General features: G+C 37.5%; 3 protein-coding genes across 3 annotated transcripts; all 3 read left to right on the forward strand.

The window, feature by feature from the left end:
* Positions 1–2,467: 2,467 nt before the first annotated feature.
* On the forward strand, positions 2,468–9,054 carry LOC114716179 (BEL1-like homeodomain protein 8). Its single transcript, XM_028901129.1, has 5 exons — positions 2,468–2,610; positions 3,598–4,962; positions 7,385–7,761; positions 7,843–7,903; positions 8,204–9,054. Exons 2-5 carry the CDS (start codon positions 3,661–3,663, stop codon positions 8,720–8,722), a joined length of 2,259 nt encoding a protein of 752 aa, XP_028756962.1. The 5' UTR covers positions 2,468–2,610; positions 3,598–3,660; the 3' UTR covers positions 8,723–9,054.
* Positions 9,055–12,928: 3,874 nt separating this feature from the next.
* LOC114716180 (alpha carbonic anhydrase 7-like) lies at positions 12,929–14,643 on the forward strand. Its single transcript, XM_028901131.1, has 7 exons — positions 12,929–12,998; positions 13,088–13,299; positions 13,403–13,509; positions 13,625–13,730; positions 13,827–13,997; positions 14,120–14,173; positions 14,563–14,643. The coding sequence occupies exons 1-7, from the start codon at positions 12,929–12,931 to the stop codon at positions 14,641–14,643; spliced, it is 801 nt and encodes a 266-aa protein (XP_028756964.1).
* A 3,921-nt stretch (positions 14,644–18,564) lies between these two features.
* On the forward strand, positions 18,565–24,760 carry LOC114716181 (helicase protein MOM1-like). The gene is made up of 6 exons (XM_028901132.1): positions 18,565–19,038; positions 19,511–19,684; positions 21,445–22,378; positions 22,547–22,656; positions 22,907–23,011; positions 23,978–24,760. Exons 1-6 carry the CDS (start codon positions 18,565–18,567, stop codon positions 24,758–24,760), a joined length of 2,580 nt encoding a protein of 859 aa, XP_028756965.1.
* Positions 24,761–24,804: the final 44 nt, after the last annotated feature.

The raw sequence follows: 24,804 nt of genomic DNA on the forward strand, positions 1-24,804 counted from the left end.
TTTGAGACAGATAACGGACAAGATGCACTTCAGTGGGGAGGGATACGAAGAACAGGCGGTTGGTTTTGTGTGGAGGGTCGAACAGAGATGGCCATTGAATTCTTCATTTACTTCTTTGCCTGTGGATGGCTTTCACTCCATCCGATTCATTAATGCTCATAATTAGCCTTTGTTTCAGTTACATTTTCTCATATCTCCTCCAGCAGCCAGGGCTTGACCTGACACTTCAGTACTCCAAGGCCTACATCAAAATCGACCGTGTGATCTTCCCAAGTTAAATATATACAGATAGAACTGCCTTTGTGCGGGTCTACTAGAACCAGAGTGTAGATCGTATAGTAATGCATGGATAAAAAGGAGAAATAAACAGAGAAAGAAAGGGAGAGAGAGAAGGAGGAGGAGATGACGTAAGGTGAGGAGAGGGTGGCTCGAATGTCGGAGAGGAGCAGAGTGGGGAAGATCTTTTGGTTAATGGCAGTGGTAATATCCCCATTTACCGATAACACGAGAAAAGCTGATCACACGCTCAATTTCCAGCCTCTGTTCTTCTTTCTTAATCTCCACCCTCGCTTTCCATTTTTTATTCCTCATCTCGATGAGCCCTCCGCTTCCTTCCTTTATTTTGTTCCCTCCATTTGTACCTTTCTGTCTTCCTCCTTATTCCTTTCTTCTTTCTCACCTTTACATCTTCTCTTTACAAATAACAACCAGTGGGAGTATAAAGTCCCAGTTGAGATGTACATATTGAGCAATTCAAACCAGATTTATTCGCTTCTCTTATAACTGCAGAATCATCATTTTTTTGACACCTTCATACCTCAATAAAATCATAAGCTCGTTTGCCACCGGGAGTCAAAAAAACATGAAGAGTTATGATGAACAAAAGATTGTTGGGAACGAGGAGCGATGTGAGGGATGGTGTCGTCCCTCGGTTCAATCAACAATAGCTCTAAGCTGGACTGACCCACGTGGTCCAACATATGCCATCACCTTCTCTCTCCCTTTGTTTTAACTTTTTCAGTACTCTCATTTTTACTTTCTGTTTTCTTTTACTTTTACTTCTCTCCTCTCCCAATCCGTCCTTTGTATTCTCTACCACGTAATTTTAGTACCCTTTTTACGCTTCGTCCATGCATCATTTATTTTTAAAACCTCCCCCCCCCCCCTCTTTTTTTTGGTGTTTTCATTCTTTCTCTGTTTCTTTTCATTTTTACTTTAAAAGCATCATTCTTATCCTATCTGTCACTGAAATCAAACGAGTCCCCCGCCCCGTTTTAGCCTACCGAAACGAACATTCCCATGACGTCTTCAGTTGTAGGGAGAAAGCCATGTAAAACAGACGCATGAAATCACAAATCAATTTCTGTCTTATTTTCACTGTAGTTCTAAATGGTCGTTTGGAATTAAGCTTTTTGCACAGATGATGATATTGCCTTGATACAAGTGTAATATCCTCATTTGGAAGAAAAGTTATTTTCAAACAAATTTTTAGATATTACAAAAAGAATAGGGCATCTTGGTATATCAATTTATCCTATGTTATTTCGTGGATCCTCGCATGTGTTTCTCCCTGAATTGTTCTTCTCCTTCCTTGAGTGCTCCTTTTCACTTTCCTCCCTGTTAACCTAGCTAACTCCGATAAAATGTTCTTCTTCTTTTTTTTTTTGAAAAAAATCAATCAAAGACTTGAGCTTAGTGAGTTTTAATTATGTTGCCGAAATTGTGATATTAACAAAGCGCGCAGTTTGATTTAAGTATAATTGCTACAGTCATCACATAATGTTAGAGAAAAAATGAATTTATATTAATTTGAATATAAACCAATATAACTAGCCGCAAGTCCGTTTTACATCCTCCTGGCTCCTACTAAATTTACAAAATATTGAGAAAAGATAACGAAAAATATCTGCTCTGCCTCCCATCAATTTGACCGTTCCCAGGTTGCAATTTGTCGTCTTGAGGTTGGGAGGTCAATTGTCGTACATATAACAAGAGTGACTTTAATTGCACCGGGTCTCCTGCCAACCATTAGTAGATGTATATATTAAAACAAACGACAACAATAATAAATATAAAAATCATACTTTAATTGATGTTTCTACTATTATAGCACGAGCCCAATCTACTCCTTGGCGTAGATAATCTATATATCTACGCATCCAAATCTAAGCATCCAAATCTAAAGTCTACACCTACCAGAAAGATAAGAACTTTTGTACTTGAGAAACAAAACCGGACACTTCTGAGGGAGAAAGGGAAAAATAATTAGACAAGAGAAGACGACCGTATAATACAACATTGTATGGTACTAAACTAAAGGAGGAGCGTCACATTCCCCAACCACTTAAAATAAATTTATTAACGGCGACTTTACGTTAATATGGTGTTAAAGAGCGCTTTATACGTTAAAAAGCTAACGACCACCGATGATCCTATATTGCAATCATTGTTGGGGGTGTGTGCAGTGCAGTGCGCCTTCCCACTTCTCGCTCTTCACCATTCGCTTCTCATTGCTTCGCCGGAATGTGCACTCCCAAGCCTATCCTCATCGGAATTTTCACTGCTTCTCTCCTCAACTTGCGATCTGGTCACTGCTACTTCTTTTCCGAGGTAATAATGAACCCACTGTTCCCGTCAACTGTAATAAAACTGCACCTTTTGTTTTCTAGCAACTCCTGCTTACAAGAGTTGACGATGCACCAGCATCATCCTTCTCTTTCTATAATATATCTGCAGCTTACACACTCCCCAAACCACTTTAACTTCTTACCCGGTGTTTCGTTCTTGGTCTTCATGTGTTTCTCGTTTGTTCTGCCGTTACTGGTACATAAATTCCTCTCTCTCTCTCTCTCTCTCTCTCTCTCTCTCGCTCGTTAGTTTTTACGGTTATAAATGGAAATTCAGATTTTTCATCCACAGTCTCACTACATAGCTCGAGCTAGTTGTGGAGTCCGGGAATTGTTAGGGTATAGTCGGAGTATGAACCAGTAGATCTGTTCGAGGGGCATCAAACTAGGGTTTTAGGATGGTTTAAAGTTGCGTGTTGTGGTTCACGTTGATGGGGAGGTCTTAGCTCGCTTTTGTTTTGGTTTTGGAGGATGCTAATTTGGTGGCTTATGTAGAACGTATAACCGACCCAGTAATAGGGATTGCAGTGTCTGGCGGAGAATATGCAGATGCAAGACCTATGCGTCTGTAATAGAGACATCTTTCGGTCGGGGTGGGGAAGAGGGTTTTAAAGATTACTTTCTTTGTTATGTCGAACCGAACCTCGTGACCAGAAAGGGAACAAGTAACCGTAACTAACTTTCTCTTCTAAGCATTCAAACTCGTTGTAGGATATATGTACGTTTCTTTTGGCTCATTTTGTCCATTTTTTCCCTTTGATATGTGTCGCTCTCTTCCAGTACTAGCTCAAGTTTACAATAGTATGTGCGGTTCGTTTCGGCCATTCATGACAGTAGCTTACTTCATTATTGTTTCTTTCGTGCCTGTTCATTGGTAAAGGAGTTCTGGGTCCGAAACTATTTTACCCAACTTGCGTTCTGGGCTTGTTTTGATCTTTTAAACATCTAAAGTATGCTGGATATTTCGCAGGCGAGCAATCAAGATTGAGGTTTTGGAGGATTTTCTGTCGCATCTGTCTTGTGTGGGGTTGGAATGAGCAGTCTAAGGCCAGAATCGCATGTAGCACAACAGATTCGGCGTGACAAGTTGAGATTCCAGAATAGTTCCCAGCATTTACAAGATTTCCCGACTAATATTGAACAATTGTCACTACACGCGGGCTTAAACTCGGATTTTCTGCAAGTTAGGAGTGTGAGAAATGCAAACATGCTTTACGAACCAGCTTTTTATTCATCGGAAATTGCTAGTTTTTCAACACCTTTGAATGCTTTATCTGCTGGAGGCGAAGTCAAACCTAGTAGACTAATGTTGTCCCACTATGCTTCATTGCCCCATACATCTGTATCGGAACCAGCACCGTCGCCAGCCGACCAACCCCGAGACAACTTGGGTCATGATTGGATGATTAATTACGGAAGTAGTTCCGGGGTAAACGAAACTAATAATCCCAACTCTAATTTTGCGACTGAGCTGAATAATAACTACGCGTCTGTGTATCAGCACTTGGTGAAGCCTAGTTACAGCGAACTCATCGGAAGGCAGTTAGGGGAAATGCATCATCCTTCTTCTCCTCCTCCACTTCCTCAGAATACTTTGCACGATATCGTCAAGTCCGCTTCTATCAGTGCCCAAGGATCCGATCATATAGTACCGCAGATGGAACATCCTGGCCATGGGATCTGGATAGGAAATCAAAATCAGTCAAGTCAGTTTCATTTCGGAAATACAAATTTGAGCGATCCCATGAATCCTCAGGGATTATCTTTATCACTCTCATCAAATTCCCATTCCAAGACTGCTATTTCTGGGTTCCCATGCAATGGTGGACATGGATCAGACGAACTCTACTCACGATGTGATAAATCTGCGAAATCTGTTATGAAGCCCTCCTCCTTCGTAACTAAAGATTGCGGAAAATCACTCCAAGACGTCGTGGGAGTAGCTTCGAGCACTAGCAGTTATCGAAGTAATGTGGGCCCGCTTGGGCCTTTCACTGGATATGCAACCATTTTGAAGAGTTCGAGATTCTTAAAGCCAGCTCAAGAGCTGTTGGATGAGTTCTGTAATATGTGTGGATCTAACATTATTATTAAAGGACCTGATGGTTCAGATTTATCGAGGGTGTCTGGAGAAGTCAGTACTACTTCTGCAGCTAATGCAACTGAAATTGTTAGTGCAAAAGTTAGCCTTGGTAACGCAGGTGCTGCTTCGTGTTCTATTTTGTATAATTCCAAGGAAAATAGCGGTGATTGTGAATCAAGAGGAAACTTTGATTATTCTTCTCGGTCGGCGTATCAACAAAAAAAGGCGAAGCTGCTGTACATGCAAGAGGAGGTTGGTTATTAATTACTGCTTCTTATACGCATTTCATGAGTTTACTTTTGTCATATATTGGGTGCTTATAACTAGTGTGAGGATGGTTTTTGTTGGAGTTTTCATATTTTCATATTATAGCGAGTAGATCTGTCAGAAATGCACTGTTCATCTGTTAGAAAAGCCAAATGTTTACATTGCCGTGTGCTGCAGGTAGATAATTGGGTGTCTGTCGGTATATTGAGGGTTGGTTGTAAGATCCTCACGCTATCTCACTGTCAAATGAATCTGGGTGATGAGTTCTCAAGAGTATTTCTTTACTCTGAACCTTAATAGTCAGAATCATTTAAAATAATGATAAAAAGTGGGGCTAAGTTTTTTCCCCCAAAAAATGAAGAAATTAGTAGCTGGAGTGATAAAGGGGCAAGTCAGAGCAAGTTTGCGATTATATTTATTCGGAATTATCATAATTTTTTTCTTTGAGATCTCTAGAATTTCATATCACTAAGATAAAAGGTTGTCATTCGTTTCGGATTGCCGAAAAGCGACAAGACCGAAAGATCGGAATTAGGTTCGGCTGTCTTTTTGGAGGCTTTAATTTTTTTTTTATGCCACTAGAGATAATGCGTGTATCATTGATGCGGATTACATGTTTGTATTTTATGATGCTAATGGATTCCTTTGTATGACTTTGGGGATTTCGAAGCTTATTCCACCATCTCATGGATACCATTCATGTTTTGAGATATTAGTAATTAGTTTTTGATTAATTTCATGACCAGACAAAATTGTGTGTCATTATTATACTTTTTTAAGAATGAAATGTATTAAATCTAAGGTGGTTTGCCAATTATTTTGAGAATTGTGATGGACCCATTATTGAAACCAAACGCAAAAACTGGAAATAGAAGCAACAAAGTCCTTGATCATTTTTATATTAAAAAAACTTATTAAAAGATAAATAGAAGAATTGGCAGTAATATTTGTGTAAGTGACTCACCCGTCTACTTTCTGAGAATTAAAGCCTTCTGATGCCTTCTTCCTTCAAGATCTGCTTTTTTTTTTTTTTTTTTTTTTTGGGTTGTAGATCTGATGGGCGAGGTTGCAAAATCTTTTGAAAACTATACTGAAGTTCAAAGCTCTTGCCCTAATGAGGGGGAAGCTTCTTTTAAGATAAATTTTCCCATTAAGAAAGGAGACAGTTAGGAAAACTGAGGGGAGAAGAAGAAAAAGCGGAGAGTGGAAGAACAGGTTGGTTGCTGCTACAGCTGTAGTGCCACCCTTAGAACAAAACAAGGGGGCAGTGGTGAGTCTCTTAGGGTGAGGGACGATGGAGAGGAACCTGACCTGGCCCATTTTGTTTAATCAAATGCCAAATTTGCTTTAATTTTTGGAGCGCATTGCTGTCATAAAGTTTCCTTTTAGGTGAAATAAACATGATTATGGTTTTTACCTGATGGGAAAGAGAAGGGGTAAAAATGAAAAGGGATCTCGTTATTATCTAGTTGATGCCGATGCTATCGTTGATAGTGCTATTTGGAGTCCCTTTTATCTATTCGGTATGGGCAAAATTTCCTGATCCTATGCATGGTTACACCTAAGAAATTACTCCCTTGGATCTGCGTGTGAAAAATTTTCTAGATATGTTGCAGGCATAGTCCGAACCTGATTAGCACGATCGCATTTCGTGGGTTCTGAATTTCCTTTCTAGTTGTTTGAGATATTTTATTCTGATTTCATGGGAGTGGGTTTTCGGACCAAAAAAAGAAGATTTTATAGGAACAAAATTTTTATGCACAGGAAAGGTATTTTCCTATCTTGGAGAAGATTCTGAAAGAAAATGTTTGCTTTCTTATGCTTGTACTGTGCCACATATACCTAGACCTGTAGGCTATCTAGGAAGAATCCTGCCTTGTGGCGGTAAATATATATATGTGTGTATGTGGGAACCCTGCCTAGTGTGAGCTGGAGCGCATAAAGTCCATCACCCTTCAATTTTCACTGTCTCTTCCACCCTCTAATCATGTATTCTTGATCAAATTTCTACCATCTGTATGTACAAAGCACTAGGTCATTGAGCTTGATGGTTGGAATGACGTTCTTGGTTGCAAAACAGCTTGCTGAAATTGGCATGATATGGTACTCAAACTTTCTATGTCGAGTAGGATATCATTGTTATACTTTGAAGCATAAAGAACAGTACCATCACAATGATGAATAAACATGATGCTATCCTACGTATTTTCCATCAACACATTTTGGGAATGCTAAGATCTTGTAATGCTTGGGAGTTAGGCAGTGATGAATATTTTTTTTGAGGACTAGTTTGATGGCTTATCGTTTTTTAAGTGTGATTGTTACTTCACTTGCGTTGTCATAGTAGTGCATAGATGCTTCTGAAAGATGGACGTTAATTTGATCATGTGTTGGGCTATAATAATAGGTCACGAGAAAATGCAGGCAATATCACCAGCAAATGCAAATGGTTATTTCATCTTTCGAGTCAGTAGCAGGTCTTAGTTCGGCTGCCCCTTATATCGCTATGGCTCTCAAGTCAGTAGCAAGACACTTCAGGGGCCTGAATAAGGCTATCTCAGAACAGATCAAGCATTTGAGAGAGGCGTTGGGGGAAGATTTGTCAGGATCCACGTCTGGTACAGTTAGTAAACTTGACACAGGGCTAACATATCTGGACCAGAGCTTTCAGAAGAACAAAACTGCATTTCTTGAACATCCACAAGTATGGAGGCCTCAGAGAGGCTTGCCGGAACGCGCAGTCGCGATTCTTAAAGCTTGGTTATTTGAGCATTTCCTTCACCCGTATGTAAACCCTTCGTCCCTCCCTCCCCTCTTATGTCGAAAGACGAGAAAAATTGACGCACTTGCGTGATTTCTTTCCAGGTACCCCACGGATACTGATAAACACATGCTGGCTACACAAACTGGCCTATCTCGAAACCAGGTGGGGGTCCTACTCTTATTTCATTATTGTTTTCTGTCGGTATGTTTTTTCTGTTTGGTTGATTGATTAATTGGGATTTGACGCCATCAAATCTGTTTTTAATGGGTCCATGCCATGGGCCAGCAGGACAACATTTATTTCTCAGGCCTTCGTAATCTGTGTTTGGTGTTCTTTCTCTTGTCCAGCAACCTTATAATTAAGGCTCGACATCTGCCGTATTACAACCCTTTTAGCTTTCTGATATTGTCGCTTGAATGCATGTGTAAATATAAAAAAATAATACAAATGAGGAATATGTAGGTATCGAATTGGTTCATAAATGCTCGAGTCCGTGTGTGGAAGCCAATGGTTGAGGAAATACACAATCTTGAAACGAAAGGCATCGCCGGTGGCAACCAGAACGAGGGAACATCTGGTGCAGAAAGAAGCAGTCAACAAACTATGGTTGAAGAAGCCCTTGGCAAGTTTGGTAGGCACGGAGACGTAGTACCGGAGAAGCAGTTCCAGTGTTTGGGAATGAGTTCCTTAGGTGGGAATTCGGAGGGAATGGGTTTTATGGGTTCAGAGCAATGGAATCAAGAGAAGAGGTCCAAATTGGAATATCAGATTACGCCAAACATGGATGGGACATTAATGGGTTCTGTACCCTACAGGCGCGGTGCAGGCCTCGATGTGGGGGGACTTGGTTCTGTGTCATTAACATTGGGTCTTAGACATGGGGTTGAAGGCGTACAGCGGCAGCAGCAGCAACAATTACACCAGGAGGACCAGATTAGACGTCACTTTGGAGAGCATATGATCCATGACTTTGTGGGTTAGATCTTCTGTCTGCTTTTACACCAAAGTAGAACTGGAAAGAAAACATGAAAAATAAGGAAAGACGATAGCATAGAAAATACTGAGTGGAACTGTCGAAACTTCAGTGAAAGAAGGATTCAACGTTCAAGTGACCATATCTGGGTTACGCACTATTTTTATGTCTGTAGGTTTAGGTGAGTTCTTGGGCTGGCCATGAAGTTTGGCGTGCAAGGTTCGTCTTGAAACATGTTGAGAGAAAAATGATGATGTTCGAATTCAACTTTCTGGTGTATGGTTCTTAACGAATTTACGTGCTGTTTGTGCTTAATTAGGGAACCGCTCTGCTAATTGTTACGCGAGCTATAACTAACAAAAGCAGAAAAGAGTATGAAATTTCAATGTTGGAATAGCGACTACTCTTTCTTATCTTGACGATTTAAGCCGTAACGAGGTACATCTTAAGAAAAGTAGCGTCTGAGTGCTGAAAGCTGTGCGATCACGTCTGGAAAAGGGGGAAGTGGTATGCCAACTTTGGTAATCATAATGGGTGATATTAAAATATTCGAAGCGTATTGTAATAAAAATCTATATTAGATAAAGGAAATACTGTGATTATGCACAGAATATAATTAAATGGGAATCGAAGTCTCATGAATCTATATTCTCTCCCTCAACTATACCAATACTTGACAACAAAAAGTTCTGAAAGGTTTTCTCAGTAAAAGGAAAAAACCGAACTTTGTGTATCGGTAAGATTTTACCATAATTTTAGAATATCCACCGATATTTTATGTCTTGAGATGCAGCGGTGATGGGCTGTTTAACAAAAAAGTGCGGGCCCTCCAACCTAAAACGGCATGGCTTTGATGCTGTCGAGGCCACGGCTGGGTGGGAGTGGTCGATCGGGCGATGTCGTTGTTTTCAGGCCTCCTCGATCCTTTTTTAATTACTATTGCTCTGATCATTTTGAAGACCTATGGATCGATCTGTTGGGCGATATGAAGGATTGGTTATCTTCTTTTCATGTCCTTTTGTTTCCATAATTCTAGCGTTTCTACTGTCTATCGAAGGGAAGTGGCACTCAATCTCACTAGTCACCAGGCAAAAAGAATGGCCATAAGAGGAAAGTAGAGAAAGAAAAGGAGCATGCACATAAATACGATCACTACTTATCACATATATGGCTTTACACAGCAATTTATTCTCTCTCTCTATATATATATAGGTGACAACCCGCAGTATTGCATACACCGCAACTTTTTTATTTTCTATCCTCAGCCCTTTCTACGGCAGTTGTATATGTATATATATAATGATGTAAACATGGACGCATACACAGATTTAGCCACCTCCATTGCCGCCATTGTAGTCGCGCCTCGGGATGTGGTGGTGGCTATCTGCAGAAGTGGTTCCACCATACCCATAAGGAACACTGGAATCATCGGCCTCTTGGTTTGAATCCATTTTCTTTATTTCATTCACGGAGTCCTTCTCGTCCGCAGCCAGGCATATGTTCAGCATCATCAACACCACCAACACAATTGTTGCAAACTTCATCCCTAAATTATTATCTCAAAATAGAATTTGTAGCAGCGGAATTAACTGATGAAACGGAAACCAGGATAAAGTTAGGCCAAGTTACTCTTGCGTACCTCTGTGGATGGTCATGTAAAGATCAGTGTGCGGTTTAATCACAAGAGAAAGGAAAGTGAAGGTGAAGTTACTTATATAGGGCGTGTAGAACCCATTAGAAGGAGCACCAAACATCAGGTGGCTTGCTCAACATCCATAAAAAGAGATAATGATAGTTAGAAATTGAGACTTGAAATGATGGGGTGCAAAGACACAAGGACACACCATAATAGGAAAACCCCAAATTAGAGGGACCAAATTGGATAATCCAAAAAGTCAACGAGGCACGTTTTATAGTGCTCCTGACATCTATCACTTGATCTGTCACGTAATATATGTATCCAGCACTTAAATGTTGTTCCAGATATTTCTTGGAATAAATTATATTTTAAGGATTTAATCAAATGTGCGGGAAATTCAAAGATTCTTGAAAACTTCAGGCTTCTAGTGTAATTTTTCTCTATTTATTTTACAGTTGGTAGTGAAGTGAAGTTTTGATTCATTTATATTTAAACAAATTAGTCGTCGGCTAATTAATTCGTTTGCAGGGTTTCTACTTCATAATCCTATCGGATAAATTTGTTTTAATTTTCCATTTTGGGCCTTGTCCAATTGATCGGCCTATGTTTCAAGACAATTTCAGTCATCCACTTGCTAAGCCCAAGTCTGAGACGACTTTTAGCAGCTACATCACACGATGGCTCCCTTGCTTAGTTGACTGATTCTCTTCTTCTCCTCCTCCTCTTTTTTTTTTTTTAAATTTTATTTTGGCTAACATAGTTGGCTGATTCTGAAGCTTGTTGTAGCTTGTTTGACATCACTGCTGGTAAAAAAAAAAAACTTGTTTGACATCACTTAAATATTTATAAAAACGTTTTACATAAATCAAGACAAAACTTCTTTCACATACTTATCTTGTATTCTGTAAATCACAATTAAAAAACTGCTTATAAGGTATTCCAAATAAACTCTTCTTACATTTACTTAGAAGACGTGTTGATTGGAACTGAATGAGAACTAAATGAAAGTGCAGCATGTGAAAATACTTTTTATTTAATACTCCATTCAATCCTGTAAGATCTATTTTATAATATAAATTATATTATAACATATTTATATTATAAAATATGTTTTATACTATAGACCGAGGAGAATTAATTATTTTTGTTTCCATAGGAAATTATTTTAATTCGTCGTAGTCTTGGCCCTGTAATAATGGATCACCAGCAGCTGGCGAGGGTCTTTTCAACCATCGCAAATTAAAGTTGAGATCTGGAAGAATTCAATAAGTTATAATGACCTCGTTGGGCTGAGTCAAGTATCAAGGAATTCAACATTCTTATTTAAACATAAACTATAGATAGAAAAAACCGTGTTGAGATAAGTTCTTCTTTTTTGGCATACGTGTTTTTTTTCTTTGGCACGCAATGGAATACGTGTTGAGATAAGTTACGCAATGGAAATGCTGATTGGCCACCAAAAATCAAGTGATAGATTCTTTAATTGTTTATTGGCTACCATTCGGGGCAACAATTTTTCCCACTCTCCAAAGGATATGAACCCTGTTGATTTTGTTATTTAAAATTTTTTTTGGTGGATTTTTTTTTTTGGGTAATATGAAGTGGTAAGCGGAAGACGAATCTGTGGGCTCTCACGAGTGGGGAAGAACGTACCATAGGAGGGAAATTGATATGGGGTGGTCGCTAAATAAGAAAGACGCCAGTTAATGGAATAGGTATGGAGGGGAATTTAAAATTGTAAAAAAATAGAATGCTACTCCTCCGGTCCTAATTATAAGACCCAATTGACTTATTTGAGGAGATTAAGGAAGTAAGTTAAGTTGGCTATTTATAATAAATAAGTGTTGTCATTCCTAAAATATCCTTGCTAATTAAGTATATTGGCTAAAACTATCATTATTAGAAGGATTATCTTGGAAAAAAATGCATAAATATAAGAAACAAAATGGATTGGGATCTTATAATTAGGACCAAATAAAAAGTCAAATGGGATCTTATAATAAGGACCGGAGGAGTATTATACTGCTAGACACTTGTACGTCTATTCCGCACCTTTAGCTCACTTAATCCATAAAGACAGATTAGGAAAAGATCAAAAGGAGCAAGTTGCGTTTGGGTGTTTAAGAATTAATTCATCATGCAGAATGGCATGAACCAAGCCCCGGCTTGCCGTCCAAGAATACATGCAATCTTTGGGCCCTGTTTGGCTCAAGACGTATGTTGGAGGAATTGGTATTGATACTGTACATTTTGCAATATTTGATCTGACGACTTCGGTAATCATACGATTACACAAACACCACTATTTCCTGATATTAGAAAATCAATTCTTGGATCGAAAATTTTGGCGGAAACCGACCCAGATGGCATATTCCCTTATTAAAACACAAAAAAATCCTCATTCCTGCGACTTAACTACAAACCGTGAGTGACACTATGTTCTACATTTATGCTCTTTCTCCTTCCCAAACGATTTATGCGTCTCTCACTCTCACTCGCACCTCTCTTCTGTACATATACGCTTTATATATAACACTTTCGCTGCGCTCTCTCACCATAAATAGCAAGATTATCCATGGACGACCTCACCGCCCATTTCTTCCTGGCACTTCTTCTCCTCTCTTTCTCTGCTGCAACCTCTCCTGGTAATTTCATGCTGCGCTCGTATATGATTTACAGCACCTCTATATATGTGTTCTCCAGCTTTATTCGATCGTGTTGGTGTGATGCACAGCGGATGATTTCGACTACGATCCGAATAGCAAGAATGGGCCGGCTCAGTGGGGAGACATTCGACCCGAGTGGTATAAGTGCAAAAATGGAAGCAGCCAATCTCCCATTCGCCTCAGCAATCGTGAGGTTCACTTTACATCCCGTCTAGGCCCTCTTCACATCAACTATCGCCCCTCCAATGCCTCTCTTTTTAATACCGGCCATGATATTAGGGTAATTAATCACCTCACGCTGCTCTCTCTCTATACACACACACACACACACATGATTCAGATTTATGGCTAATTTAATCATATGGGAATGGTTGCCTAGCTAGTTGGAGTGGACTTCAGGCGCGGGCTATCTGCTCATCAATGGAGCCAAATACGCTCTCCAACAGTGTCACTGGCACTCTCCTTCCGAGCACACCATTGATGGCAAAAGGTGCTCCCTCTTTAATTATATTAATCGTACACATTTATATCATGGCCATACTATTGGAAGCTTGATCGATACGTGCATTCGCTTCATGCACTCACATCATATATTTGAAAAGCAGGTTTGATTTAGAGATACATATGGTGCACAAAAGTGAAGCAGGGCAGATTGCTGTGATTGGCGTATTTTACGAAATCGGCTGGTTACCCGATCGTTTCTTGCAAACGGTGGCTAATTAAATATATATATATGTACCATAGCTAGCTAGCTATTTCTTTTCTTGTCCTGTGTTTGGATGTGTGTGTGATCTTCTTTTCTTTCAGGTAACGGATGATTTGGTACACATTTCTCAAGACAGAGAGGCAAAATTATCGTTGGGTGTGATTGATCCAGAGCTTGTCATCAACATAAACAGGAGACGGTATTACAGATATATGGGTTCTTTAACTACTCCTCCTTGTGATGAGAATGTGGTGTGGACCATTGTTGGAGAGGTTTTCATCTTCCTTTGCCAATAATAAGAATCATGTCAAAGCATTATTTCACTAATGTGCGTGAGGGATTATCCTTGTCATCGTTGCTGTTCTTAACTTCTGCGTTTTTCATATCTCATCAGGTTAAACCCGTTTCAAAGGAGCAAGTTGGACTGCTTCGACTTGCAGTTCAAAACGTAAGCTTCGTTTTCTCCCCATCTTTTTTCCTTTGAAAAGAGACGTAAGTTATGACTTTAATTTCTTTCGCTCGCCTTCTGCACATCCACATTATCATTAAACTATAGGAACCACAAGAAACTGTACTGAAGAAAGATTAAGAATGATCAAAATTCATCAATAATCATGATTTTATACTCATATACAAACTATCTCTGACAAGAAAGATGACACTGAACAGAGTTCATCAGCCGTATAATAAGATTACATCTGTAGTCCCGTTGTGGTTTCATTTAATGTACATTTAGTGTAATTAAATTAAATTTCATCATTTAATGTGATAAACGCTTTTATATACTCGCCAGGGAAAAATTTTCTGAGCAGCAGCTTGATTCGTCTACTTTTGCAGGTATTTTATGCCAATGCGAGACCCCAGCAACAACTAAATGGTCGCTTGGTGCAACTCCAAATATCAAAATTTCTGCCGTAAATAATCTCACTCGCAACTTCCAATAGCGTAAAGTGTGAATCTTTGACATCCTGAACAAATAAATAATGTAAAATAATGTTGTTACATTAGTAACTCACGGTGCTGCATGAATCGACGTGGATATATATGTGTGTGTGTGTGTATTTTTGTCAGTTGACGGCGACGTCAGGAAATTGACATTAATTTGCATGATATCCAGATTTTATTGTTGCTTTGCCCTTTTGAAGCAAATATTCATATCTTACGGAGAAAAATATATTTTCATATATTATTCAAACAAGATTTAACGCCATTAAAAACACTGCCAAGCACTTGGGATTTCACAATTTAACATTCAAGATCAACATTGATTGCCGTCAAAGAAAAACGCGAACCCAAGTGCCCAAAGCATTTTTAATAAACTGATTAACTTTGATAATTGAGTGTAATTCATGGCATTGAACCAGGTGAACAATTTGACGTGGTCATTTGTTATCGGTTCTCATGACCAAATGAAGCTGTGAGAAGTAACCCAGAAAGGACAAAACTTTCGCGCATTATTCTCCCTTGTAAGCGCTAGCTTCCGCTTTGCAGTCTCTACTCTTTTTTCCCCCCATCCTTTTTCTCCTTTTTCTTTTCTAATAATGGAATTAACATATTTCAATGGTTAAGATTTTACTTTTTATAAGCTATTTATAAATTTTTTAAAAAATATTTAGTATATTGCAAACTATTAGAATTAATTTTTAATAGAGTTTATAATTTATTATCTATTTGTTTTTATAATTTAATATTTTAAAACAGTTTTAAAAAGATTTATCTCTGAACCATTAAAATATTAACCTGATAACTTTAAAAAAAAAAAAAAAGACAAGGACAGAGGATGAGAAGGGAAGAAAAGAGGTTCTCGACTAGCTAGCCGCCACTGCTAATTGTCCTGTAGCTTATGGGCAGACTTACAACTTGTGGCATGTAGGCTTCTTCATACCTAAAATGTCACAAATTTAATTCAATTTGTAATATTATTTTTTATTTTTAATATAAGAGTTAGTTATAAATTTAATGTGATTCTAAAAATAAAATTTTAATTTATTTTGTCTTTCATATTTATTTATTTTGCTCCTAATTAATTACTGTAGTGATTGCAATAGTTGTTTTAATGTTCATAATTAATAATGATATTTTAATAAAGAAGTATCTATTTAATATAAATATAAATAACTAATTTTTTAAATATTATCCGGATCTTCTTTTTTGTACAAATTATATAGGTTTTATATTAAGCAGTAGAGGGAATACTATATTGCAGCGCTTATCCTTCCAATTCGAAAAATGTCGGACACTGCTAGGTGGGCTCACAGGCACGTACAGCCCAGCAAAAGGACTTCTTCCTACTTCATAATTTATTGGGCTGATTCTGCTCGTGCTTGCTTCGTTTTTGCAGACGGGGCATAGTTCCCATTTCACAGAAATCTTGGATTCTCATTTTTGAGTCTGCAATTTGATTCAGATCTTGCCATCGCGCGGAAAATAATGGTCAAACAAATTCACAGAAGGTGAATGTATAATTCAAAAATTAAATACTCCTCCGGTCCTTAATATAGGACTCAATTATTGAGTTGGTTTTGGTTCTAAATATAAGACCCATTTATCATATTTATCAATTTTTTTTAAATTATCCATATGGATACTCCCTCAACCATAATCAAGTAAAAGAGGTATAGAGAGGGTATTAAGAAAGATGATTATGGTTTTTTAGGAAAAGCATGTCACATTTCTTATAATTAATTAACTTACCTAACTTCTTTAATCTAATTAAATTAGTTAAATGGGTCTTATATTAAGGACCGGAGGAATATAACAATATACTTTTATGAGGAATTTTGTAGTGTTATTGACATTACAAAATAAGTTTTATATTTAGAATCAGAAGAGTAATAAAATATGTTCTAACTTTTCAATACCGTGTTTAAGAAATCTATAGAAATGAATGTTTCATTTATTATTCTTTTTGGCCAATGAAGGAGAATGCTCACCTCCGAAAACAATATTAGTAAGTGATGACATGGCAGTATAATGACACGTGAGTTTTTTTATTTAAAAAAAAGAAGATGTTACGGATTCATTCAAATTTTTATAATTTTATGTCCTTAATGCCTATTTAATTCAAAAACAATAACAACGACAGTAAGAGATTGATGCAGCTCTTCCATTTTGCCTAACATGTGTTAGCCTTGACACCCGATCAATGGATACTCATCAATTATAAATTGGCGCCTGGCGGAACCATCTCTCGGGAGGGGATATGATTGTAGTAGATTATAAGTTACAGACAAAACGGTCACACTATAAATAAAATAGATAACAAATTTATACAGTCCTTTTTTTATTTTTTCCCGCATTTTATAGGCGAGCTTATAATTTTCATAAAATTTTAAAAATTCATGTTATTTATTATCTGAAAAATAATATATCTTTGACTATCTAAAATCAAGTTGAGTGATACGATCACATTATCTCTAGCGGAGGTAATGATTTAAATACTTTTAATATTTCGGCAAAAAAAAACTTTTAATATTAAAAGGTAGACTTCCGATAAAATTATAGATTCTTGCTCACTATCCCAATAAATCCTAAACCGTACCATTTGAATTTTGGCCGTATATTTCTTTTCTCCCTCCCAAGGGAGCAAAAAATCGAACGTACCGAAGAAGGTTCCTGATTTTTGTTCATCCTCCCGTAACCTGGGCATGATTTCTATTTGTTCACTGCATGGATTCTAATCCTACCAAACTCGATCTTCAGGGCTAAGTTCTCAGTCTCCACGCCGCAAATCAAATTGCATAAACGGCGGGTTTGCCCTTTCAAGATTTCTTCATCCTCAAGTCTCAATTTCAGTCCCCATACCTCATCGAGCCACCACGCGTTGGTCACTCTTTTTCTCTTTGCGAGGGGCGGAGGCGGCAGTACCTTCATCCAAGACTCCATTGCTCACCTGGCAGCGACGGCTGGGAGCTGGCGGACGGTAGCCGATTGTTGACCGACAAGGCTCCCCTTGCTTCTCCAGTTCGTTTTGGCTCAAAGACAAAGCTACTATTCTCTTCCCTTTCTTCCTCTGACCCCCATCTCCTTGCTTTCATGAACGATGTATTGATTTGGTCTGAATGTATCATTATATGCACAGCCCGTACATTGCAGAGTATGCTTCGCAGGAACTTGCGATATCTTATTTGAGAGGAGTTGGGGCTGGTAGCATCATGCCCTACAGTGGCACTGTGCTTAGTCTTTAATTGACCATTGACCATTGAATAGCTATATTCTGAATGCTTAAAAAGCACATATTTGTACACTTTCGGAGTCTTACTTGTTTTCTTTTGTGCCATCCAGTTGCATACTTTTAATTGACATAATGTGCTACTAATACAATTATCCATTTCTGAAAATAAATGATTGCATTTTAAAAATTGAAATTTTTAATCGCATAAGTTACGATGCACAATAAATACAATTTCTGATTACCAGGCACATGGACTTGGGATGTCATTTTATTAGGGAAAAATTTTGTCCAGTTGCATTGTTATGGGTTTTGTCAACCCAAATGACTTGCTTTTGGATATCTTTACTAAATCCCTTAGGGATCCTTGTATCGTTTTTTTTTTTTTGGCCCCATATGAGCTGCGTGTCTTGTGCACTTCAGTCTCGCGTTGCTTGCTTCTTATGCTATTTAGTTCTTCCTTATGGAATAGTGCATATAAGCGTTTTTCCCTTACACTTTCCAATAATATATTCTCTTTTATTTTTTCCCCCTAGGCAATCTCAATTGGTATCGAGATGCAACTTGACAAGATTGTTCCAGATTTCGTTGACATTTAAAAATTGTTTTTTGTGTCCTTTCGAATCTGACACGTTCTTCTATTGGTCTCAAAATGTATAACTGAACAGATGGCACATAGTACACGATCTAGTAGCAAGTCTAAGGATGATGAAAATAATAATGGAAGGCGCTCATGCTCTTCTGCATCGGATGCAAATGACCTCAAAATATCTGCTAGAAAGACAGCATTAAGGGCGTCTTCAATTCCTCCAGGAACTCGGAAGTCCAAGCGTTTACTAAAAAGGACAACACCAACTAACACAAAGAGAAGGAAACTTGAGAGGTTTGAGCAACCAAAGATTCCAAGTCCCATGAGGAGATCCGAAAGAACTAAGAAGCACTGTCCTTTGTTGACAGAAGATAATGCACATAAATGCAAGACAGACTCCTTTTTTGTGGAGTATTGGCTTCCTGTACAGATATCCCAAGTGCAGCTTGAACAATATTGTTCTACTTTAATTTCAAATGCTTCGGTTCTTCAGTCATCATCAAAATATGACTGTGTTGGAGCCCTTCGGGACCTTCTTATATCAACTCGGAAGGTAAAAATTCTAGCTCTCTTATGATGCAGTATTTGGATCTCACCATTTTTATCATGAGAATACTATACTATTATTTGAAATTTTTTTCTAGATGTTTCGTGGTTATTTATGATAAATTAAATAATAACTGCTTCCTTGACTGAAGTGTATAATGACATTTTTACTCTCAAGTCTTGCACATGATTGTATTCGCAAACAATCTATGCACATGTTATAACTTGGAATTATTATGATAAAAATAAATTTGAGTTAGATATTTTGGGGTTGTGCTTTAAATTTATAATTATTTTAAAGTTGAAATCTCCAGATGTTTTTGCATTTTGAAACAACGTTAGTCCAAAAATTCCTAATGTATTTTGTAATTTACTTGATTCGGAATTCCTTTAAGCTTTCCAATTCATTTATAAGCTTTAAGTGGTTGTAAATTATTATGTTTTCACTTTTTTATTTATCACGTGGCATTTCGTGGCAGTGTTGTAATCACCCTTATGTTGTTGATCCATCTTTACAAACTCTGCTTACCGAAGGTCTACCAGCAGTTGACTACCTGGACATTGGAATAAAAGCTAGTGGCAAGCTGCAAGCTCTCGATTCAATGCTTATGGAGTTGAAAAAGAAGGGTCTGAGGGTGCTCATTCTTTTTCAGGTGTTTGTTTTCTGTTTATCCTCCCCTAGCTTCTAAAAGTTGTGCTTCCTCAAGTCTTCACCATGCTTTTGAGTAATAACGATGTTAGTGCACCTGACTGTTACTTAAACAATCCTGATGGGCAGACCAATTCATGAACCACAGCATAGAATTTCAAAAGCAAACTAGTTACCTACAGTAGCTACAATGGCACTTAGTGTTTCTTTTTATGTAATCAATATACTCTCTCTATTCCTTTTTGTAAGATCCATCTTTTTGAATTGGTTTGGTTGGGGTTGTCTGAACATTAAATGCATTTTTTACCAATTTTACTCTTAATTAATTGCATTATGTTTTTCCTATACATTCTTTTTCATCTTTTTTCCGCACTATTTCTCTCTGTCTCTCTCTTTCACTTATCCTCTTATAGATAAGGGCATATTTGAAGGGGGAAAAAAATATATCTTACATATTTATTACTTTTAATTAATATTAATAGATTTCCTAAACTGTGCATTTTGGTTATTTGATGTTATAAAAAGGATTGGAGGGAGTATCAACACACACATGCCCGCAAAACAGAATAATATCTATAGGTATTAGTTTAGACTTTGTAATCTGAAATTTGAAATCTTTTAGTTCGCCTAATAAATATGGTTTTTGGGGTTATTGTATTGATTCCCTGGGGGCTTTTAAATATAACCTTCTTTTTTTTTCCAATTCAAGCTGGACATGCCATTCTTCATAAATTTTTATGACATATTGTGGTTTATACAATTTTGCAAATGAATTTCTGCATCTATTTCTCTATTGTTAAAAGAATTCTATGCTTCAGTTTTGACACGATAATAAATATAAAATAATTCTCTTGGCACTTAACTAGTAAAGAATGGGTGGTGATAGGGTTGGAGGAAAACTTTTACATGTTCCTCTTATTTTGTTCAAATTTCCCTTTTACAAACACGTACACCAATAAGTGCGCGTCACATATATTTGTCCCTGTGCAGTTTGATTTAAGGTATTACTATATCTTGACCAAATGCAACTTTTAACCAAGTTCCTTGTTGTGAGGGACGACAACTGGACAAGAGTTGGGAGTCTTGCTCACCCCCTGCCCTATTCTCTTTTGTAGGGAATAAACTTCTTCCGTTCCAATTCCTCATAGGGATTTGGGATTCTCATATATGTAAAATCTTAATAGAAGTAGCCAAAATTTTATAATTTCAGTGGCAAGGCTTTTATGGGGAAACATGTTGATGATTTATTGTTCATTATGGACTTTAATGTTATTATTAGAATTTGAAGCAATCTAAAGAAGATTTATTTCTTTTAAGTTAGTCCAATCGCACTACTCAAGTTTTACATTCTTTGTTGTCCCTTCAGTGATAATTTTTAGGGTGGATTGTGATTCAGGAACTTCTAGTGTAGGTTTTTCCAATTATAGAGTTTCCGTTGAAAATTGTTTATATCCCGACTTCAAAGAATAGTTAATTTCCTTTGGCTAGGCTTTCTAGACCGGAAATTTCTTAACCGTCAACTGGTCAATTATTATCTGTCAACTTTGAGGGGGATTACTTAAGCAAGGAAGTCAAAAAAGCCTAGAAATAAGTAGTGATTGTTATCATAAATTTCAGTTGTATTCTTCTTATTGTTGTGCTGCCTAACTTTCTTGGCAGGTTAATACATGAGGACTATTATTCTTCTCTTTTTTTTTCGTTGCCTACATTCATTTGTCCAGTGGGTTATCTAATGTTATTATTATTAAAATGATTGGTTTGCAGTCTATAGGTGGTTCTGGGAAGGATTCCATGGGAGACATTTTGGATGATTTCTTGCATCAGAGATTTGGTTCAGATGCTTATGAGCGGGTTGACAAAGGTGTCTTGCATTCTAAGAAGCTAGCTGCCCTGAATCTGTTCAACAATATCGACAGTGGAAGATTCATTTTTTTATTGGAAGCATATGCTTGCGTTCCTAGCATTAAATTGTCATCAGTTGATATCATTATTATATTTAATAGTGATTGGAATCCAATGAATGATATAAAATCGCTTCAGAGGATAACACTTGATTCACAGTCTGAACAAATAAAAATATTTCGTTTGTATGCATGTTTCACTGTTGAAGAAAAAGCCCTAGTTCTTGCTAAGCAAGGTAAGACACTTGATAGCAATTTGCAGAACATAAGCTGGAGTATCAGTCATACGCTGTTGATGTGGGGTTCATCTTGTCTATTTGATAAATTGAGACTTATTCATTATCGCAAAAGTTCTAGTTCATGTGCCAATTATTCATTTGAAGACTCCGGACAACTTTCCAAAGAAGCATTCCGTGAGTTCTCATCCATACTTTTGGAAGACAGTGGACATAATGATCCAGGCAACAGTTCAATTATATTGAAAGTCCAGCTAAATGAAGGAACATACTGTACTAATTTTGCTCTGCTTGGTGAGAAAAAACTTGGATCTCCGGATGAGGGATTACCCCATGTGTTTTGGACTGAACTTTTAAAGGGAAAAGTTCCTCAATGGAAACACTCATGTGGTTCATCTCAACGGAGTCGTCAAAGGGCTCATCATGTTGGTGGTTCAGTAAATACTCCCAACTTTGAGAGTGAAGAAATAATAAGGAAGCGCAGGAAAGTGATAGATGGTGTTGTTTATGAGCCCCCTTCAAATTTTCAAGGTGAGAAGTCATCCAATGGAAACGAGGAAGGTTAGTGGTCACCATTATTATTACAGCTACTCTCTTATGACCTTTGTAGTTGATGGAGCTGAGAAATTTTAAGAGTTCTTGTCTTTCAATTCTTGCCGCGTTCAACTGCTAATGTCGGCTATCCACTCTGTGATAATTATACCTTTTACTCAATTGATTTGTCTCAAGGTGATAAAGCTACATATCAGAAAAGAAGGAAATTGTGTGATGAGCAGAAGAGCTTACATATCTTACTGGTGCCAGAGATAGCAAAGCTTTGCGAAATTCTTCTTCTTCCTGTATGCATCTCATTATTTTTCTGCCATGCTCTACTTATTGTCTGTCAGTCCTTTGCTGTTCTTTATCATTGGAAAGGCTGGAATTCATTTATGAGACATTTTCAAAATTGGTAGCCTGTGATCCTTTTGCACTGTAGAGCTACCTCATTTTATGTGTCTTTTTGGCTAAAGTTTGGTTTGTATATTTCAATGCAAGCTTCATCATCAATATGAATTTGATGGCATCTTGAAATATGTTTATGTGATGCAGGATAATGTCAAGACTGTGGTGCATAATTTTCTTGAATATATTATGAACAATCACCACATTAGCAGGGAATCCGAGTCAATCTTGCAGGCTTTTCAAATATCTCTGGTCAGATTATTCTCTTGTATTTCCTACCATTTCATCCTCTTTTTCATCTCTCCCCATGGAGAAATGAACTGTTATTTATTCTTGTAGACTGTTGGAGGGATGATCAGAGTCAATCAATCTCTGACCTCTACTCTTTTACCATTGTAAAACAGAGGCGTGGAAAATTGGGATATCCTGGGATGATCAGTGCAATACAATAATTTCATGCTATCAACTAAATAAAGACAGAAATACAATCTTTTTTTTTTTTTGGTTGACTTAAGAAATACACAATAGAGAACATAGAAGAAAAATAATTGAAGGAGAATTAAAGTCGCTGGATCGGGAAGCACTCAGAAAAAAGGGCATGTGGTCGCTAACACGTCTCTGTATTTATAGATGGCTATTTGGCGATCTTGTAGTAGACATTATTCTAGCGTCGTTATTATTCATGTTGTTGATTCATGATCTCAGCCTTCTCCTCTACTAAAATTGCTTTGGGTGTCTGTTACCCCAGAATTCCTAATTAACATAAACATCAAATTCTTTGATGTTGCATTCGTATTCTTTTTCTTTCTTTTTTTTTGTTTGGCCAAACTTTACTCTTCTTTTTCAACTGAGGGGGTGTTTGGGTAACCCCAAAATCACTTTTCAAAAGCACTTTTCCGCAAATCGAGACAAACTCCTCCACATATTTACTTCGTATACCGTAAAAGCACTTCTGAAACCATGGTTTTGATCTTACCCAAACACCCCCTGAGACTTTTTCGCTGTCAATAGTGAGACTCTCTCTCTCTCTCTCTGTGGATTTTTTTTCCAATGTGGTCTCCTCTTCATCGCTATAAATCATTTGATGCTGATAATATTTTAGTATCTCTTTTTTGTTTGCAAGTAATTAGTTTGCTATCTTGCGGGTCCTTGATGCCCTAATGATTATTTTCAATATTTATGTCCGATGTGTTTTTTAATCAACCCTCCAAATTTCAGTGTTGGACTGCAGCTTCTTTGCTAAAGCACAAGATTAACCACAGAGATTCCCTAATTCTTGCGAGAGAGCATTTAAAATTTGACTGTAGAAAGCAAGAGGCTGATTATATGTATTCGATGTTGCGATGTCTAAAGAAAATATTTTTATATCGCGCTGGAAATTCCAATGGGGTTGGCTTTTCTAGACCTTGTGAATCACCAAGCAAGGTTTATTCCTGTACAGGAGTGGCACCAGGGGTTGAATTGGCTATGAAAGATGTTACCAAAAGCATTGAAGAAATTCAGAAGAAGTTCCAAAAGAAGCTGAGGAAGCTCCTTCTTAAGCAAGATGAAGAAAAGAATAAGCTGAATCAAGTCAATGAGGAGAAAAAGGCTGTTTTTAGGGAAAAATACAAAATAGAATTGGCTGTTATTCGTTGTTGTTTTTCTAATGATGCAATGAGGTCAGAAAAAATTAAGATTTTGGATAAAGAATTTGCTAAAAGAATTGAAGATTTGGCATGCCAGCATGGAATACTTCTCAAGGATCTTGAAGCTGTACAACTGGAAGCAAGGCAGAAATTCCAACGTTGGGAGGCCACTTGGATAGAAGAAGTGAAGTATTGGGCCCAAGATGAACTGAAAATATGTCTTTCAAAGGAATTTGGGTCTGGGTTGAATCACTCCAAGACCATTGACCAAGCTCAGCCTCATGATGGTTCAAAGAATGTTGGCACTGCGCCTGATTATGTTGATGAAGGTTCCATTGCAGCTTCATATGGAGGATCAATATCTAAGAAATGATGGTCATAATAAAGCTGAAAGTTTATCTGAAAGTCAAGGGAATA

This window comes from Neltuma alba, unplaced genomic scaffold, assembly GCF_004799145.2.
Source record: "Neltuma alba isolate B1F8T4 unplaced genomic scaffold, ASM479914v2 tig00011647_pilon, whole genome shotgun sequence".
Taxonomy (NCBI): Eukaryota; Viridiplantae; Streptophyta; class Magnoliopsida; order Fabales; family Fabaceae; genus Neltuma; species Neltuma alba.